This window comes from Apaloderma vittatum, unplaced genomic scaffold (assembly GCF_000703405.1).
Source record: "Apaloderma vittatum isolate BGI_N311 unplaced genomic scaffold, ASM70340v1 scaffold12957, whole genome shotgun sequence".
Lineage (NCBI taxonomy): Eukaryota > Metazoa > Chordata > Aves > Trogoniformes > Trogonidae > Apaloderma > Apaloderma vittatum.
In genome coordinates, this window is record NW_009725771.1 from 22,711 (window position 1) to 43,192 (window position 20,482).

General features: G+C 42.1%; 2 protein-coding genes across 3 annotated transcripts in view; one reads left to right on the forward strand and one right to left on the reverse strand.

Annotated features, from left to right (window-relative positions):
* The window catches only part of LOC104276633 (DNA topoisomerase 2-beta-like), a gene marked incomplete at its 5' end in the record, with an annotated part of 23,802 nt that extends 20,824 nt beyond the window's left edge, over nucleotides 1-2,978 (forward strand). Inside the window, 3 exons of the mRNA XM_009873033.1 lie at nucleotides 1,005-1,115; nucleotides 2,177-2,274; nucleotides 2,492-2,978. Of these exons, the coding sequence (XP_009871335.1) occupies nucleotides 1,005-1,115; nucleotides 2,177-2,274; nucleotides 2,492-2,653 (371 nt within the window). The remainder of the gene's footprint in view (nucleotides 1-1,004; nucleotides 1,116-2,176; nucleotides 2,275-2,491) is intronic.
* Nucleotides 2,979-4,037: 1,059 nt separating this feature from the next.
* Nucleotides 4,038-20,482, reverse strand: part of RARB (retinoic acid receptor, beta) — a 68,731-nt gene continuing 52,286 nt past the window's right edge. The window contains exons 4-7 of one of the 2 annotated variants that reach the window (XM_009873031.1): nucleotides 16,692-16,868; nucleotides 9,617-9,821; nucleotides 8,185-8,343; nucleotides 4,038-4,485 (exon numbers count right to left, since the gene is read on the reverse strand). In XM_009873031.1, coding sequence (XP_009871333.1) covers nucleotides 4,289-4,485; nucleotides 8,185-8,343; nucleotides 9,617-9,821; nucleotides 16,692-16,868 — 738 coding nt within the window. In that variant the 3' untranslated portion in view covers nucleotides 4,038-4,288. The remainder of the gene's footprint in view (nucleotides 4,486-8,184; nucleotides 8,344-9,616; nucleotides 9,822-16,691; nucleotides 16,869-20,482) is intronic. The other variant, XM_009873032.1, reaches the window with a different exon arrangement.

The following is a 20,482-nucleotide window of genomic DNA, read 5'->3' on the forward strand; positions in this document are numbered from 1 at the left end:
CCAAAGGTGGCTTCTTTATTTTTTTGTATTGTCAGGACCTGATACATGTACTACCCAGTAGGTATTATCACAAAATGCTGGACAGACACAATTGTCTTTGTGCAGTGACTCTGCAGTGGGTAGCAGTTTAAGGCATCATAGACAAAAGGTTTGTGGAGATGCTCTTTTATTGTCTGAACACATTCCCATACCACAAATGAAAGCTTGAGTTCTCACAAATGTCCACATTCCTGGCATCTGGAGTATTTTCACGTGTCTCATAATCTTTGAGGTATTTGTGGCTGATAATGGCCAGTAGCATTCTCTGAGCTTCATGTGAAAGACTATCTCATCTGTAAGTGTGTCAAACACATTAGCTTATGATCTTCAGGGCCTTTTCCAACCTAAATGATTCTGTGGTTCTGTCCCTTGCCACCCATCGTGTGACCATACCAATGACTGTCTTTCAAAGATGGAAAAGACTAGTTGTGTAGCAGTAACTGAAATTCTCTAAGAAATCCACAGATGTATCCCCTTCCTGTCCTTTCTGCTTTTTCTTAAGTTCTTCTTCACTGAGATTGACAGAAAACAATGTCATAGAGTCAGATGCACTAAAGTCCTGCAGTAATCATGGAGAAGGTTGTCCCATGAAGGCAAAAAAATGTTACAAGCAGCAAACTTCCATCTGTAAACACTGTAATATATCTGAACATGTTTAAAGTATCCAACCTGGAGAACGTCTGCTGCTTTAGTTACTGGTAACCTGTTTTGTGCTCAAAAAGACAAAAAAGTATTTTATCAAAACCACTGGAACTTACTGAGTGTGCTGATACATATCAAAGTTTGACAGAGGAAACTTCCTGTTTATTCCATGCAGTTTTAGTATAAAAGCTGAAGTATGTTTTCCACAGAAACAGCTCATCTTAGTATCTACCATTTATGCTGTAAACGGAGTATCTAATAAAATTTAATACTTCTAACTAATACGTGAGTTTAACATACTTAGTATTTCTAATGTCTAACAGCTAAACTAGATATGCCCCCTAAACCTAAAAGAACGCCCAAGGCCAAGAAGGTGGAAACTGTAAACTCTGACTCAGATTCAGAATTCGAAAAAAAGACTGCAACACCCAAAGGTAAGAGTTTTGGTGCTTTGCTGCTCAGCGGTCGTGTTTGTGCTTTTTGTAACACAGGCTCGCAATCATTGTGCTAAAGAGGCAGGACTTGTGTCCCTAAAAGTAGAACCACATGGATTTCTTAGAAAATTAATCACTTGTAGGTTGCTCGACCATGAGCCTTGCCTGTGAGAAACTGTACTACTGGCTTTTCATGACAAACAATGTGTGAAGTGCTTTGCTGCTCAGCGGTCGTGTTTGTGCTTTTTGTAACACAGGCTCGCAATCATTGTGCTAAAGAGGCAGGACTTGTGTCCCTAAAAGTAGAACCACATGGATTTCTTAGAAAATTAATCACTTGTAGGTTGCTCGACCATGAGCCTTGCCTGTGAGAAACTGTACTACTGGCTTTTCATGACAAACAATGTGTGAACTTTTTTATCTGACCTTCTGTACTGGGAATGTAATAGCTGCAAACCCCTCTTCTTTTGTTCTTCTGTTCTACTCTGTAGTGCTTATTTCCTTTGATCTCAGCTTTTTACAACAGCAAAATTCTAGTAGTAATTCTAGTAAGTAGCATTTTTCAGCTTTTTTAAACCAACTCTTTGGTACAGCAGTTCATGGTTGTCAAGACTCCTCACAACACAGCATGCCAAAGGCTGTATGGGATGTGCCAGTGGTGATAATTGACGTTAAGAGTAAATTTACTAAATAGTAAAGGTGAGTTAATGCTGCGTAATCAGTACTGAAGGAGACCGAGGACTTGGTGGTACTTCAGAAGTCTGGAAGTCATTGATCTAATGAGGTTTGAACCTGTCTGGAATCTACAGCTTGAATTGCTACGGTTGAATGGCAGTTTGGGAAGAAGTATAAAAGACTTAAAACTGAGAAAATAAAATATATTTTATTTTGCTGCTGTTGTGGAAAAGCTTGAGTTGTAAACTAAATTCTAACTTTAACATGTAGACATTACTAAAGGAATTTCTACTAATTTTTTTTTTCAGTTTTCTGAATTCTGGAGTTTTATTTAACAAAAAATAATAAAACTCCCCCCCAAAATTAAATTGTATTCTCTCACCTAGGAAAAGGTAGAGGGGCAAAGAAAAGGAAAGCATCCGGTTCAGAAAACGAAGGTGAATACAACCCTGGGAAGAAAACCCCTAAATTGACACCAAGCAAGGTCAGTTCCATCTCTGCTCTTTTCTCCTTGTAAAGGGAACCTATTGGATTATTTTACCTAAAAGGTACGTGTGCTTATTAGAAGGTGGCAATATGCTAACGGTGGTGATTTAGGCGTGTCTGGAAATTAGATGTTAGAGAAAGTTTCTTCAATTTTGAATATTAAAAGAGAAAAATGTACATGGCATCACAGCTGATTTGTCTTTTCTTTTCTGAAGAAGCCCAAGAAGGCTGCTTTTGACCAGGATTCTGATGTGGAAATCTTTCAGTCAGGCTTTGCCTCCGAAACTGCCCCAAAGCCACGGACAGGCCGAGCTAGAAAAGAAGTTAAATATTTTGCAGAATCCGATGAAGATGATGATTTTGATATGTTTAATTAAGTGCCCAAAGAGCACACAAATGTTTTCCAACAAATATCTTGTGTTGTCCTTTTGTCACTTCTGTCGCGAACTTTTGTACATTTGACTTATTTTATGTGATAATGTAATTGATGGTTTTTATTATTGTGTGTAGGCATTTTAACATTTTGTTCTTACACCTACAGTTTTATGCTCTTTTTTACTCATTGAAATGTCATGTATTTGTCTGACTGGCTTGTAGAGATGTTCTAGACAGCTGTGCTAAAGCACATTTTAATTGTCATGGTTGCAAACAGCAAACCTGCTTTTTGAAATGAAGTTTAAACATTAAAAAAATGGAAAACTACTCTGTATGTGTGTGCTTGTTAAGACTTGGACTAGAGGAACTGCTTCTACACAGTTGTAGGTTGTTTTTTTTAAAATAAATATATTTTATTCTTTGCCAGGAGACTCCATGGAAAAAGGTAAACAGTATATGAACATAGAAAGCATTGTTAAACAATCTCAATGTACAAACAGAGCCAGTGAAAGTACATCACAGACTTGCTAGAATATATATATATATAAAAAAAAAAAAATCCACTAGTGCTTTAAATGAAACCTAAGAAACTGACACTTTAAATCTGTTAACGATTCTACCACAGTTTTCACTCTGCTTCATGGTGATTTAACAAGGCCAGGAAGGCAGATTCTCTCCTTGTGTTTCTGGAAGTCCTGGCTGTACTTCCCCAGTGCCCGTAAGGCCGGAAAACCCCGCTCGCTCCCGGCAGGCAACTCTTAAGGAAATACCCGAGACTTGCTGGTTTGAAAGCTGTCAGTGCGTCTGCTGGTCATCGGCCCATGAAGTTACCCTAACGGCTTGTGAACAAGTAAACAAAAACATGATAACACTAAACAGTGTTTCTGCCTTGGAGGCTATCCTTACTGTAGCAACGGAGTAGTTAACATTGTGTAGCTAGGTCACCAGCCAGGTAAGAAACCACTTCTTTAAATTTTAAAGTGACATTAACAGTGGAACAGATGATATCTGAGTAACTGATCAGGTAGTTAACGCTGATAACTGATGTCTTTTCTGCTAGTGCAGTGTATTTTTTTGTATACTTTTTTACAAGGAAGGCGATGCAAATTGAGGGCATTAAAGACAAGTTTTCATATTAAACTAAACTAGAAGGTCTTTTAAACTTCCTTTTCTGGATGTGCACAGCAGTCTGTGTCATGTGGTCAGTGTCTTGATCGTTTTAGGTATGAGAGACAAAAGGAAAGCACCAAACATCCAGTCTAGAAAGTACAGCCATACATTTGTATGTACAAAGTCATCAGAAATGCAACCAGAATTTAAAGTTCGAGATCTGTCTTGTCACCATGCAATCGTGAATGTTCAGAGGAGAGAACAGAAGCTTAACTATTTTTTGCACGAAATGGCTGATTTAGAGTTTCAAAAGTTTGCATTTTTCTAGTTTTAAGAGTTTAAACAGCAAGGAGTATATATCAATACATATGAAAAGTTCTTGGTCCTTGTTGAGTTTTTATCTATATATATACACATATATAGATATATATTAAGTCCAGAAACTAAGCAGCAGTAAAAATGTTTTTCTTGCTTTTCATCCCTGTACATAAGGTATTAGGAATGTCTGAAGTAGCTGGAAAAATGTCTTATTGCACCATCGGGGATTGACTGACACTGCTGTTATCCACTGAACTGGGTGAGATACTGGGACTGTGTTCTGCAGTATTTCCGTTTGAGGTTGGTGTCAGTGGTTCATGTCCTTCAGAGTTCTCCAGCATTTCCTGAATGAGAGGTGGCATGGATCCAGGAATTTCCATTTTCAACGTAATGACACGTTCTGCACCTTTAAAAAGAAAACAAAAAGTCCTTTCCATTAGTACGAATGATTCATACCATTTCCTTTCAGTTAGCATCATCAGTAGTAATTTCAGGGTACACTATTTTAATGGATTTCATGTCTACTACTTGCATATAACATTATGCAAGTGAACTGCCAGAAAAAGGACCCCTTAACAAATTAATTTGCAATTATGACGTAGCAACTGATACTGCAATACAGGCAAACTGGTAGAACTGCTGCTTTTTATAGAAGGAACCAAAATAGTCTTAAGTTACACTGAAAAATTAAGCTAAACTGTGATCATGTAGATCTCTTCATAGATTGGAACATATTTTACAGATTTTAATCTGCAAAGACTACAGAATAATAAAAATTCTGCTGATCTGCATTAAACAGGGGAGGTGAATCCTGTCACAGAACTGCAGTGATGCAAATCAGAACATTTCTTGCCCATGTAGAAAATGGTGAAATAAGAATCACAGAATCACAGAATGTCAGGGGCTGGAAGGGACCTCAAAAGATCATCTAGTCCAGCCCCCTGTCCAGAGCGGGATCACCTGCAGTAGGTCACACAGGAAGGCCAATGGCATCCTGGGGTGTATCAGAAGGGGGGTGGCTGGTAGGTCGAGAGAGGTCCTCCTGCCCCTCTACAAATAAGAATCAAGAATTTAACAACCTGCTGTTTTATAAAGAACAAATCCAAGTAAAAATATTATTTTGTCTGGTGAACCTGCCTTCTGCAGTTTTCAGGCATCTTCTCTTGTGCTAGTTAACCACAAAAGCACACAGAAACACTAAGACTGTTCACACCTGACAGCTGAGGCAGACTCTTCAGTGGTTGGCCTTGTCACAACAGGCAGTTTAATACAGAGGTGGCTTTGCAGGCTTGTGTGTAGGATTAAAAGTTACAACACTGATCCTGACTGCTCAGCCAACAACCAGCGCTGGTTTGGGGTGGGAGAAGAAGCATGAAGCCACATCACAGCACCTGATGCTCCCAAGAATTTGTCAGGGCTTCCTGCACAGGCACACAGGGCAGCTGTACCAACAGGCAGACACCTCACAGCCCGCAGCAGCCACTGTGACAGTACAGCAGGAGAGGAAGCCTGCATTTAAAAAAAAACCAACAAAAAAAAAAACAACCTGCCAAGATCCTGCCTGACATGGTGCAGTTAACTCCGAGGGATTACTAACTTAGTATAAACACAAGAATCCTTAAATGCTGGATGGACAAAACTTCCCAGTGAAAGGCTGTTACTGGGAAATGCCTGATCAGTAGCCATAAATCTCAGCATTCAAATACCTGGTCTAACATGTAGGATTCCTGATCATCTTACATTTTGAGTCTAATGGCATAAGAATCTGAGCTTTTTAGGTGTGAAGGAAGGCAAGAAGAGCCAACAAAGCCAATGAGAAAATAGTCTGGTTATTGAAGATACGGTCCAGAGGAGAGAACCTTTGGATCTGTTCTGCTGCTCTGTACATGCTGGAGAGCACCCACTGCCAGCCCCAGCGGTAACCCCAAGGCAGAAGGGAGCACACACAAATTCATGCCTTAACTGAGGAGCTTCAAAAATCATCTGCAAAGGCAATGAGCAGCTTTCCAAGTGAATGCTGATTAAAAAGTCCCTTAAATAACCGTTAGGAACAAAGGGGCAAGCTCTGTAAGTGGAAAGGAATTAATGCAGCATTACGCTGAGCACTTTTCTGAAAACCATCTGCCGTCAGAGCAGTGTTGATGAATTGAATCCGGCCACGTTCATATCTGCTTTTTGCTGCTCGGGAGTGGGCAGCTGCAGTACCAAGTGCTTGTGGCGTTCTCCCAGTGCAGAGCCACGGTCATTTCTCGGGTCTCGCAAACTCCTGATTTCATACTGGGAGAAGAGAACTCAGAATAGGGTCTCTTGCTTCAGTCTGACAAATGCTTAATTCTTTTGTTACAATACAATGCTGCAGAAGAACGTGTTTGCATACGGAACTCCAGCATGAGGAGACTTTCTTGCTCTTTTTGGGTACGTGCTTATACTTTGGTAATTGCTTTCAGGGCTCATGTTCCGTCAAAAGCCATTATCTTCTAATGTACATCTTCCTTTTTCAATGAAACTCCAAGACACACCCACCCTTCTAAAACCTCACTGGTCCTTTGGTGTGATTCAGTTCTATCATAAAACATTAATGATATAAATAAATGTCACAATAGAAAGAAGAACTTTTTCTTCTACACTGAACATAAAGAGACAGAGGTGGGTTCTTGAGGAGCTGGAGGGCTCTAGCAAAGAAGCAGGAAAGTAGAAATAGATTTCCCATAAGCAAGAACAGCAGAATGAAAGGGCTACCCTAAATATTTTTATAGCTCAGTACTGTGACAAGTTTACTTTGTAGACTCAGTTGGATGAAGGTTGCTTTACGTGAGGGTAAACTGGAAGCTTTAGATAACCTGGTAAGGGGTTTCTTTTTAGGGTACTTTTGCTTCCAGCTCTGGTGTTTCCATTCTAAGTTACTCTTTTGGTAATAAATTCCATTAAATTGCTCACTTCTTTTTATAAAAGCTACAGCTTAATCTTCTACCTTAAATATATACTGTTTGAAATGTAACAGTCCAGGTTTTAATGTAAAACAAGTGTATTTGAGTGATTTAACCTTTAGGCTTTTGTCCCTAAAGCCTTCTCAAATACCATGTCAAATGAAACTAGCTATTTTTTCAAGAGCATATATCCAACCCATAGCTACATAGGTACCTGCCCATACAGGCTCATGTGCTTACTTATCTACCTGGGGTAGTAAATCTGTAGTTGAGTAAGCATAGTAAGAAAGTGGAACCACATTAACCACTGTAAAATATAAGAACTGGAGCACTTTAGACTCTCTGTGTTCAGGCCAGCACATCTCTGACACAGCTGCCCAGAAGTCTGGAGGTGAACAGGTGTGAAACAGCTGGACACATCTGAAACTGGGTGTTGGGGACACAAGAGGGGTACACAAGCGAGAAGAGGACAGCCATGTTTGGAGCCACAGCCCGGGGCGAGCAGGCGTGCGCAGAGGCTGCCCACAAGGTGACAGCCCGCTGGGTGTCCACGGCTGCTTTGAGAAGAGCTGCCCGGCCTCCTGCCACGGGCTGCACCCCTCGAGCACAAAGCACTAAGTGGGAGCTCTCTGGTGACATGAAAGCATTCAGCTATGCCCGTGCTTTAGAGAACTTATGTGCTTAAGCCTGCATCTATTTTGCTTGATGATTCAATCACTACAAGACTACATGAAATGTTGAAACAAAATTATTGATGTGCAAAGTTTGGTTAGTTTGGATCACAAGTGCTGCATCTCCAAAATCCTGGATCAAATCAGTTCTAAATCTTCAGTACATCAGACCACAGTTTAGGGTGATTGTGGATGCACAAGTGTTTTCTGCTGTTTGTCAACAGAGTTTCATGTTTAAAGGTTATTAGTGATACAAAGTACATGTTGACTCTGCCCCCTTGTACAAATTAACAAAGGTTTAATTCAGGGTTTTAGCTTTTCTTAAAGGACTAACAAAGAGTTCATGCTAATGATTTGCTAACCTACTTACACCTAAGACGTCATTTTCACTTTAAGTGGCATGAGTTAAATTAAAAAAAATAACATCCCAACAACCCAGGTGTCTAGGCCAGCCTCCACTGAAACGTAAGACTGACCCTATCGCTGAATTATTGGGAGACACTGTACCTTTTGCACTGATGCTACGAAGATCTGTGATTTTCATTAAGATCTTTGGGAACATATGAGGCTTGTTGGGTCGTCTCTTCCGGATATAAATTTTCAGTGCTTCAAGCAATGGTTCCTGAAGCTTATCCACTTTCATTGGTTCTTCAAGGTCCTGGCGGTCTGTAGAAAAGTATCATAGCACTTGTATGATTTTAAATATATTTCTTTTTGCAAACTGCAAATCACAGAAGCTCCTCTGTATTCCTCATTAGAACTCCATGATTTCAACTTTCCCTCCACTTACCCACGCTGTAGTGAGTATTCCATAGGAAGACGCCAAACCATGGCTCCCTGAAATTTAGGTTAATTTTTCCTTGGTGACGGGAAAGGTTTGTCATCTGAGTGGTCCAGAATTACCAGTTTGCTCTTTTGCCTCTCTCTCCAAGGGGAAAACAGCTTGGTGCAAACAATCTTTCAGAATTAATTTTGTATGCGTCATCGGTAAGCTACCTAGAGTATACAAAGAGGCTACAGCTCATTTGGTTTTTTGTGCCAATACTAAAATAAAGTGAGTTACTACCAGGTATCAGCAGATGGCAGTGCTAGCTTGAGTGACAACAAACGTCACCCACAGACCAGGATGCACTAGTCACATCTTAATGGCATCTCAGAACCCATCAACGCTTTTGATGGGTTACAGTTAGAGACACATAAAATCGGAACGATTTTGTACTAAAGGGCCATTGTCAACAAAAAATGACTTGTTTTTCAAGCATTCTCTGGTAGCACCCAGTCTGTTTTTCAACAAAATGGCCCAACTAAACATGTGTTTCTGTTGCTGGTCAATATTGGGCAAAAGAGGAGAGAGATGAGGGGATTAAAAATAACAGACATTTACAGAGGATTTTGGAAGTGAGTTTTGAGACTTGGCTTTTTATATTTTAAAACCATGATTTTACCTGATTTGATTTGACAAAGTCCCTTTTGAGTTGTAATCAGCCTCCCCCAAATCATGTCATCAGTGCCACTATGCTAATTTTGAAGTATAATCTGTGGGGTAACTATATGCTAAGCATGCAGGTATATTTATCAGTAAATACTGCGTACCGCGTAACAAAGGTAACAAAGTTCATTCATACAGGTACACATAGATCGCTTAATAAAAATACAGGAGGATATATCCTGTTGCCCTTTGTCAGGCAAATAATAGAATCAGTTGCTTGACAGAATGATTCAATTCATTTAAAACGTATCAGTAATAAAACCAATAACTATGACCAGTGGAAACCAAACCTTTAGTGTTAAGGGATTTATATAACATATATAATAATAGTACAGATATACATATATTTTATATATGTGTTTTAGTACAGGAAAGCAAAACGAGTAAAACATAGATGATCTTATTGTATCTGTCCTTTTCAAATGCATCCAAGCTTGTGCTATACGATACCTCCACAGATTAAGCAGATGGCACTAAGGAGACCCGTTTCTGTATCATCCATTTCCAAAGGCAGGAGCTGGTTGGCAAACGTGAACACGAGATCAGTCAGCGGGCCAAATCCGGCGTTGTGCATCTGAGTTCGGTTTAGGGTAAGGCCATCTGAAAATGTCATGGTGTCTTGTTCTGGTGTGTATCTTGTGCAAATTCTAAGGATCTGTGGGAGGACATAAAAAAAAAAATAAAATTCAATCCATGAGAGGTTTGTTGCATTTTCTCAACCTGGCATATGAACCACAGAACTGCAGTACATGGGCACATCAAACCTGAGATCTAACTCCAGTTTGTTCAGTTCTTGTGGCAAAAAAATTCTTTGGCACAACATAAATATAGTCAATTGACTATGTGTAGTTTTAAGAACAGAAACTTATGAACAGAATTATTGTCCCTCGTTATGAAATAATCAAAACTTCTGTGCAAGTCTTACCACTTTGGTCACCAACACTATCATAATATTCACAGAAACCACTCTTCAATGAGTATGTTAGACATCCCTCACCACAAAACGCTGCTGCACTGCTGACCTGATCCAAGTAAGATCATAAAAATTAACACACACACACACACACACACACTCACACATACACACACACACACTCATACACACACTCACACACTTCATTGCTTTTGGGCATCAGTTTTGCATGACAGCGCTTCTCTGCGTTGTGTCTTTGGTAATGACAAAGTGTCTTTGTGGCGTGAGTGAGGGCAGGGAGCTGGGAGTTGGTCGAAGAGGCTGGCTGTGAGCTGTGCTTGGGGGGCCTCTCTCTCTTTTGTGAGAACACAACCCGTGTGAGGGCTCGTCAGAGAGCAGTGCCAAGCCTTCCTTCTCCCCAGCAGCCCCAGGTGCAAGCCCCGGGGACAGCGCTGGTTTTGGCAAAGCTTGCTTGTACACTGACAGCCACCCAGCCTTGCTCTCTGAGGAAAGACCTTTGGAGAGGAGGATGGGGATTTGTGCGTCGAGCTGGACATGGGAACATGAGCACGTGAATAAAACATGCTGAATAAAAGCATGCTGAATAAAAGAACGCTCTGCATTTTGTTGGGAAATGCCTCTGGGGTAACCACAGCATTGAGAGTGCTGTGATGGCAGAGGTGGTGGCATGGCCAGAAAGAACACGTGCGCGTACGCTTTTGCGTCTCGGAGCAAACCCAGGATGTGTCCCATAGTAGACTCTGCAATGGCAGAGACTCATTGTACAGCTGCTATTAATGAACACTGCCTTAAGGATCAAATAAAAGAGATATCCATCATGTTGACATATTTCTGTTACATATATCAATGCTTAATGTTTAAAACAATCAGAGGTGGATGAAGGCTTATCCCTGAAATAAAATAAAACCTCGCAGAAGTCTAGCTGATTAGCTGAGCTAAGACTACAGCTGTATTTTTTCAGGGTTTGACTATTTATTTCCCCTACAGCCATCCTACTCGATTTTAAAGATTCAACACAAAAGATTTACACGAATATAAGTGAGCGCAGGGAGAAATTTAATTATTCCTATAGCTGCCGAAGCTCTGAGTCAGAGGCTCCAGCGCTTGGCAGCTGACCAGCCTGGGCTTGGTTCTTCCACTTTCATCTTTGCCTGGCAACGCTGCTCCAAATAAGCAGGGAGGAGAATGAGGAGGACATGGCATGCAAGAGACCTACAGGGAAGTTTCTATTTCTCTTCTTAAATTCCTCAGTAAGAGGCTTAATAGGGTGTATTTCTGCAGAAGGCTCTTCAACTGTTTTCCATCTTAGCAATAATCTTATCTCATACTGTGGGTATACACTGAAGAACCAAGATTCTATGTGGTTGAACAGGCGTGTTTCACATCGTTCCCCTATTCTCAGTTAGAATAAACTCTTGAAATTACTTGAATCAATGACCAAGAGAGGCCCAAATATGAACACATGGCACTCAAATTCTTCACTGACCACAAATCTCCCACTAATATAAGTGATCTTAAAAGGCTGCTGCTAACTACAAAGGTTTTATGTAACAGTCAAAGTGTACTTCATTATTATGAGCAGAAATAAACATTATAAAGCATGACAACCTGTCAATAAGCACGTTTACCATATTCTGCTCTGCCAGTAACAACCGGCAATTCTCTCCCCTGAAATTCGCTATTGGTTATCCTTTTAAATCATTAAAAGCATTGTATAGAAAGGAGAAGTAGCAGGCAGAGCTTGCTGTTTCAAGAAAAGCGAGGTTTGAAAACTTTGTTTATTTATTAAGGAACCCAAGATCTGCTTAGTTCACTTCTCCAACGGCATGCAAGAGAAACGGGAGTGCACCTCTTCCTATCCAAAGCCTGCACATACAGCAGCTGCCTTCCAGTCAGGGTGCATGGCCTGTGGTCATCAGGTACCCCACTCTGGGAGCGGTCATCCCAAAAATCCCAGAGGCTGAACTTGTGCCTCCTGCCACACCACAGGCTGCTGGCTCCCTCACTGCAAAGCTCTCCCTGCTCACCCCCACCCCGTGCCGTAAGCCCCGCTCGATTTGGGGGTGCTCAGCACAGATCTGATATATCACCTTCCCCTCCTGGGGCTAATGCAGAGGCTGGATCTCATCAGGAATGAATCTGGTGTTAGGTTACAGGGCCCTTGCAAAAAATTTGTAATTAAAACATAAAGGTCCCATTGAATTTAGCTGCCTCTGGGCGTAGGCAGCAAAGCAGGACAGCCTATCGCAAAAGGCAGACTTCAGGCTTTGTACCTGAGTGCTGCGAACAGCTGTTGCCCCCAGGAGCCGGTGCTGGCTGTGCCTGCACCGGCATGGCTGAAGCCCAACTATGGGTCTTCTGCAACACTCTTAGCTAGACTGAAGCAACTGGGTCTCAGGTTTCTCCTGCATTCCTTCAACATCAACCCACAACACACTTATTAAACTCTAAGACAAATTATTTGAAATGTGATTTTTTAAAAAAAAAAAATTTGCATCCTTCAACAAGATCTGCGAAATGCCATTGATATCGCTGATGCGCTGCTAAACCTTTCCTGGGCAAACTTCCAGTGTCAAAGTGAAGCTGATTTAAAGCTCATATTTTCTGAAGAACATATGGGAAATGTCAGCACTTCAAAATAAGAAATCACGGAATCCTTCTCCATTTTAAACTGAACCACTGTCTAGAAAACATCCTCCTAATGTCCTCAATGTTGTTTAGATTTTGTAACCAAGCCAAGTATTTTAGTTGTCACTCTGCTCTTAAATGCCACTTGCAGACATAAATTTCTTGCTCATGATGAAAGGACCCTTTGTTTTAAGGAATATTTTTATCTTAAAGCATCTGGGGTTCCTACAGGCCAGTTATAAAATGCAAAGCAAAAAATCCTATGGGTTGCACAAAATCATCCAGAAAGTTCCATTTTGCTATAGGTGAGCAAGAATTTTTTTTTAAAAGAAGTTATCTGAAGAGATGCCAGTGGCCTTAGCTGGCTGGGACAGTTTCCCAAGAGGAGAAACCCAAGCAGGTAGGTGACTCTGAAACAACAAACAAATCTCCACAGCACTGCCATACCCCATCAGCATGGGTTATTCCGCCTTCCCAGCATTAATATGGAAGATTTTAAAACAAAGCAAAAATTACATTATTAAGGACTAGTATTCAAGACTTCTAAGTTTTTACCCATTGGATTTAAGACAGGCTGGACTCTGGACTCTCTGCACATTCATTTTGCTTGGGGATGCTTGACCGTTGCCAGGTCAGCATCCCAGCAGACAGAAGCACTCACTTTTATGAGTTACTGACTGAATTTAATATTTATCCCCGAAACTTTTGGCATCGGAGTAGATATAAATTCCACCATCCTCAATCGGCTTCTTCAGCTGCCTTGCGATGCTTGATGTTATTTCCCTTCCAGAGATTTTGCTTGCTTGTATATAAAACAATCTGCTGGCACACACTCAGCGGAGTTTACTGAGCTCCTGGCACTGCTTCCTTTGTCGGCTTCTTTAAGGGGAGGGGGGGTTAAGCATCTACGACCACAGGAAGCAACCCAGCAGAGCCCTTGGCAGGGTCTATAAATGCTTAAGACGCCCCATCACACTCAGCCAGACCTGCTGCTGGGTGGGCAGGCAGCGAAGCCGAGGTCCTGCTGTTGGGGGGACCCCAGCATCGCCAGTGCACCCCAGTCAGGCTCACCCCACGCCAGGCAGGGCTCACCTCGTGAGAAGGCACCAGCAGTGGGTGCTCACTCCCTGTCTCGAGGTACCAAACAAAACATCTGAAAAACTCCTCATAATTAGGAAAACTAGCTTGCTGGTGGTAGGGGGAGGAAATAGGCGCTATTAAAACAGTGCTCCAAGTGCTGAAATTTAGCTTAAAGAACGACACGGAGCTGTGCTGCAATTCCGAAGATGTGCAGGTGATGTGGATTTAATGGATATGGGCATTTCACAGGCAGCACGTGCACTACACATTACTGCGCTCAGGGTAATTATATCTTTTTCTTTTTAAGCTGCACATAAAATAGTCCCATAAACCTTGTATAAATATCGCGCAGGGAAAGTTATGACTCTTTGTGGCAACCATGTCTTCTCTGCTCCTTTTTTTGCAAAAAACCCAGTTCCTCCCTACTACAGATATCTGTGGCAATCATTACACCCTGCTTGCTCAGATGTGTCACCTTCTCCAGCTTCACAAAAAATTAAAATAGCGAACGAGGAGGTGATCGGGAATGACAGGTCTCAATAGAAACACAGAAACATCAAGGTTGGAGAGGATCTTAAGATCATCAAGTCTAAGCTACAGCCCTACACCACCCTAACACTAAACCATCTCCTGAAGTGCCACATCCAGCCATTAAAGCTTTTAACTAGAGCTTGAAGATTGTCACATGGCCACAAAATAAAAACGGTGAATTGTATTAAAGAATCCGCCCATTCTATCCGTTAACTGGTTGAAATAAAGTCACCTGGTTCATTATTATGCTTCTAATCTGGCAACTAAGCTTTTATTTAGTTGCTTTGATCAAAGGCTGGGAAGTGCCTTTATCCAGGCACTTTAGATAAAACCGCTGACAGAAAGGCTACCCCTGAACACCTGATACTGCCCAGCCAGCGGTGGGAGCTGCAGGGGGACCCCGCGCAGCAGGGGCTGTGCAGGTCCCCAGGGCAAGCTCCCACCTGCTGCCCCAACAGAGCGTGCCAGGAGCTCGCGGGATCCCGAGTGATGACAGAATCAGGGTGTGCTTTTCTACCAGCAGCTACGGAGCTGGGGCATGGCAGCAACAAATAGGGGGTGCCAGCTTATAAGCTGAATTTTTAGGGGTAAAGAGTTTGGATGCGCAGATTTTCACTATATCCTGACTCCTCCCTGCCATTTTCAGGTAGTTTCTGTATTAACCGTTAGTTACTGGTTACAACAGCAAAGCGCAAAGCAGTTCCCGTGCCCACCCCTCTGGCAAACTGCACTTGAGCCAAGGGCATAGCTGTGTGCCTTTCGATGTAAGGGGAAAGAGACTGTGTCTTATTGGGACAGAGCTGGCGACAGCAGGTGTGCAACTGGTAACAACTGGCCCTGCCCTGCGGAGGGACCACACACAATAATGGTGAGATGGTCAAGTCTGAATGAGCACCTGGATGAAGGGGACAAGGAGAGGTGAATCTCGAGCACGGCAGGGCAACCTCAACTTTCCCTTTTCTTATAGGCTGGAGAACGATATCCCTTCCCTCTCCCACCTCTCCTTCATCAATGTCCTCCAGATGCGATTCTTCAAAACAGCTTTTGACAAAACAAGAGGAAAAGGTCACAGCAGTTAACGTCCTCCTCAATATGATCCTGTTTGAAGCAATGCACTTCTAGAAATTCCAAGATTAATTACTTCAACTTCAAATTCCCTAGTTTAAACTCCTCTGCCATGTCAAAAAATGTATCTGCAGTAGCTATCCTACAAGGGGCTTCTTGGCTATGCTCGACTCAATGAAGACCTGAAGGTTTTTGCTAAGAAGAAAACATGTAAAATATGTTTAAAACACACTGAAAATACTCTTTTACTGAAAATTATTGCTATGAGCGACAATAAGAAGCATGTTTACCGCTAAGAGCCTGAAGACCTCTAAGGTCTTGATAAAGAAATGCTGAAATCCCAGAGGGCTCTTCTGAAGGTCAGCGTGACAGAAACAACCAGAGACAAAGGGAGGGAAGACAGCTTGCTTTGACACAATGGCAGCACAAGGTCTGCAGAAAAACCCTATCCACCTGCACAGTTCCCTGCTGCAGGTTGCACACTTGCCTATTTAAAATTAAATTACATTTAGCTAAAATATGCACAGAGTCCATTACAATGTCCACTTCCATGGGTGCCCGCAGCACTGGTGAAAACGGGGGGAGCAGTGTGCCAGAGGCTTGCACCTGCTGGCCTTCAGGCACACCAGTTACCCCTCCATAATCTGCAGAACCCTCACACTGAAGACTCCTATCCTGTTCCTCAAATTATCTCATGACGACAGGTACAGCACGTTCCTGAAATGTTGTACAGCAGGACTCTATCCTTTATACACAGCATTATGTTTTGGAAGGAGGAGGAAGAAGGAAGGAAGGAGAATCAGATCTCTCTCTCAGCAGTGTTAACAATAAGGAAATTTTTCCAAAGTTCCAAAGAAGCTCCCTCCCTGGAAGTGTTCAAGGCCAGGCTGGATGGAGCCTTAAGCAATCCGGTCTAGTGGGAGGCATCCCTGTCCATGGCAGGGGGGTTGGAACTTGATGATCTTTAAGCTCCCTTCCAACCCAAACCACTGTATGATTCTATGATTCCATATTTGAAGCTAGTGCCACAACACCAAACTATGCCCTTCTTGCAGCTATACTGAAATTCACAACCTATAAAGACTTATTTTGAAAAGCACGTTCATCCCATATAACATGACTGTAGCCATGCTAGAGTCCATTCATGACCATACCAGACTACTCGGTAAGTTCAATTTTGCAATCATAAGGCTGGGGCAGTATTTGACCCCCTCTCCCTATCAATTACAGCAGAAAGAAGAACAGAAAATACATTAGGAGAGTAACAATGATGTTAGAAATACATACCAGTATATCCAGGCAGGCTGCTTTAAGTAGAGTTATCTGGTCTGCAATGGTCAAACTTGTGAAGCCTGGCAATCGCTTTGCAAATTCCACTATTTTAATAATGCACTTTGTTGCAAGTTCGCTGAATTTGTCCCAAAGCCCGAGGTCCAGTCGAACCCGATGATCTGCGCTGGAGTTCTGGAAAGACAGAGAGAAGGCACCATAAATCAACAACATCCCTTTCAGTAAATGGTTTTCAAGGGAAAGAAACAACAAGTATTTCTTCCAGAAGTACTTTCTATTAACATTCCAGGCATTTTCTGCAGCTTGCTGTTGGGATGATGCTGGTTTTAAACTTGGATTAATCGCTTGAAAATTCCTTGGATATTTCTCTGTTACTTACGATTGCAGAGGCCATCTGTACATGGAATACAAATGAACTTAAACATTTCCAAATGCCACTGTCATTATTCTTCCTTGCCATTATATAATCAGTGCATTGAAAGAGACAATTTATAGTTGTACCCCAGAAAATATAAATGAACAGTGGAACAAAAATATTGGATCCTCATCTGGAAAAAGCAGCACAATATTTGGAACATACTTCCACATACTTAAGGTCTTAGCAAATTAGTTCTACTTAATTTATCTGCTCTGTGGCTCTGCAAGAGTTTTACAGCATTCTCGTACTACAGTGTCCCATGAGTGAAAAAACACTTCTTTACACGACGTCAGGAAAAATACCATGTGTGCTGATGAATGTTAGAGGCTTCTTTGACCGTGCATCCAACATGCACCTACCATTTGAAGTGTTACAGGGACACTGCAGCTGTATCTTTCAGAGACTGTTTCCATATATTCACGTATCTTAACCCAAAAGCCTGTAATTTGCTAGTATGCGTAGCAAATCCATGTTAAATTTGTGATTAAATGCATGTTTTCATTCATTTGGAATAACCACTTAACCTGTGAAAAAGTTAAACATGTCAACCAAGAACAGCCTGACTCAAAAGTTTCTCTGATCTATTTGATGCTAGACCAACAAAACACGGTGTGATGGGGAGACTTCATCAGTTGTTTCCAACCTGTCCCTTAATCTCATGGGGTGACAAGAAACAGGTAACGACAGAGCTCTGAAATACCCGAGGCCTCTCTCCTCCTTCCCCATCACGCAGCATGTTTGAATTTTGCCAGCATTTGATCCAACGCTGCTTGGGATGCAGCCAGCGTAACGGTCCCGCCCCACTAATTCATGAGCCACCAAGTTCATCGAGTGCTGCAGCTGCCCTCGGCATCTGCACAAGAGGGATTTTACATCTCCACTGCGAGAGGAATGCTACCTGTAAAAACACGCTGGTAAGCAATTTGCAAAACGTGCTGTGCTGCAACCACAGAAAAAACAAAGGCAGCGTGTCACTCTCCCATGTCTCATCTGAGCTTGTTGACTAACCAGGAAAGATGGAGATATCTCCAAAAAAGGTCTCACCCACTCCAGGTAGGTACTTAAGGCAGGTGAAGGAAAATCCTTTCTGATGGCAGCTTTCCCCCCAGCTGCAAGGGAAGGCGATGTGATCAGCTGTCTGGAGTTAAAATGTCAAATTAACTTCAAGATTAAAGTCAGATGAGAGGACTCTCAACCTGAAAGTCTCACGGGCATGGCAGACAAACAGCCATCAACAAGCATTCAATTTACACAGATAGCACTGTCTTGGAGGAAGCCTCTCTGTGGGAAGACCCTGCCACCGTCGCTGCTGATGGTAAGGATGCCCACCTCCTCGGAAACCTCCAGCCACCAGCTTTCTCTGGGTCATGGGAAGGACACAGGGCCTGAAGAGGTCGATGAGGGCATGTGGGGTGAGCTCAGCCTGGCTGTGATGCTCTGTCACCCCCTCCTAGGGCTACTTGGGCAGACGCCACGAGTGCCCTCAGTCACGAAGGGGAAAGTCCTGACGGCTCCCAAGGGTGCTGCCAGCTTGACATCCATCCTTCACTTGCAGCAGGGTGGAGATTCGAGCCAGAAATAATAACATTAGGCCCTTATTGAAAAGAAAAAAAAAAAGCTAACCAGGCCAAACGGTTTGACGATGCATACGTGTTCTTCTCTGCTCCCACTCTTTTTAAGGGATAAGAAATTAACTTCATAATTTCTATTTGAAATTTTATTCTGGGGCCTTCCTCTATCTTGCTTTGGTTTCTAAAATGACAGAAGAAAAGACAGGAGAAAATGTCTTTATAATCCTAAGCCTAAAGAATTGCCTTCAAAATGGTCCAAAACTAATGGGTTAACAGTCATTGTAATGCCCTTTGAAACATTTCTTTCAGCTACTGGAGTATGCATCCCTCAGATTTATTTTATTTCATCCTCAAGGACCTTGGTGAAATACAGTACATTGGAGGAAAAATAAGATCAAGATGTGCAGTCATTCAGGCTGTAATTAAATTTAATAGGCAGTTTATCCAGTTCATAGAAAGATGGCATAGCAGAGAGCTACACAAAGCAGAGCCTAAAGCAGGAAATCATTTTACAATAGGGTATCCATCTGGAAAAAAAGACGTTGCATGAAACCAGCAAGTGTGAACGAAATCTTCATCAGTATCATATGAGGTTACTTTATCACGCTGCAGTCCCGGCAACGGGAAGTTTGACATGTCTTCTATTAAGAGTAATGCACGGCCATCTTAACAAATGTAAATCTAACTCACTATTATGCAAACTGAAGGGAAGGGGCAGTTAATAAAATACAAAATATCCAAGTGCTTTATTATGCTGAGTGCCAGATTCCTCAGCACTGGAGCTAGTGTGGTTTATGCATTATCTCCGAAATGCTACAAATGGGAAGAATTTTAACATTTTATTTGGTAACGAGCGTAGTTGCAAGTGTCACGGAAAACAGCTTTTTAGCAGCATTTCTGAATATGTAAAACTGACTCAGTTATCAAAGTATAGGTTGAACAATAAAACACAGGGTTAATAAAATGCATGTTAGAAACTCTGATTAAATTTGCCTGGGGAGGTCCTATAACCACGCTGTGAAAAAGATGCAGACGCTATGACTTTTCCTCACTATTTCACCAAAGCAGTTTTTTGGGTGTCTTTTCCAGGAGCAGTCTTGCATGTTTTTCAGGCCTATGCACCAGCGCACATATGGTGGAACAATACTGTAATACACCCTGGTGGCATCTTTATCAGCGGAAAAGCCCAACCTTGCTATGAAATCCAATTAAACAGCCATTTTTGCCACATAAATTGATCCCATTTTTTCCATCATTTTGTTTTTTCATTGCTGCTCCATCTCCACATTAACGATACGGGATGAGGTACTCACAGAAACACACACAGCAGCAGAATCCCTGCCGTCTTTAAAATCCACTTTACAAAGGAAACAAGGCTCACAGGGGCACTCTGCCCTAATCAGGAACACTTGCTATGCCTCTTTAGTAAAAGCGGCAATGCACTCTGAGCTCCGGCAAGTTCGCCGAGGACCACAGCACACATCTCTGCTCAGTCCCAGAATCAGGAGATAGATACATATCTCCATATATATACACACACACACACCTCTGCAATGGTACAGAACAATAGCCATGTAACTTCTAAGACCGGCAGTTCCAAAAGCCCAAATGCCGCTGAAATGACAAACCTCTGTGCTTCCAGCCAGCCAAGGGCAACCCAGGAGAACCCGCAGCAAGGGCTCGCAGTCAAAATTATTTTCTGGTTTATCCTCCCTTTATCACGCGGCTGGATGTAACACAGCTGTAGACTTACAAATAATACCAGTCTCGTGGGACAAGCAGTATAGTTACACTCAATT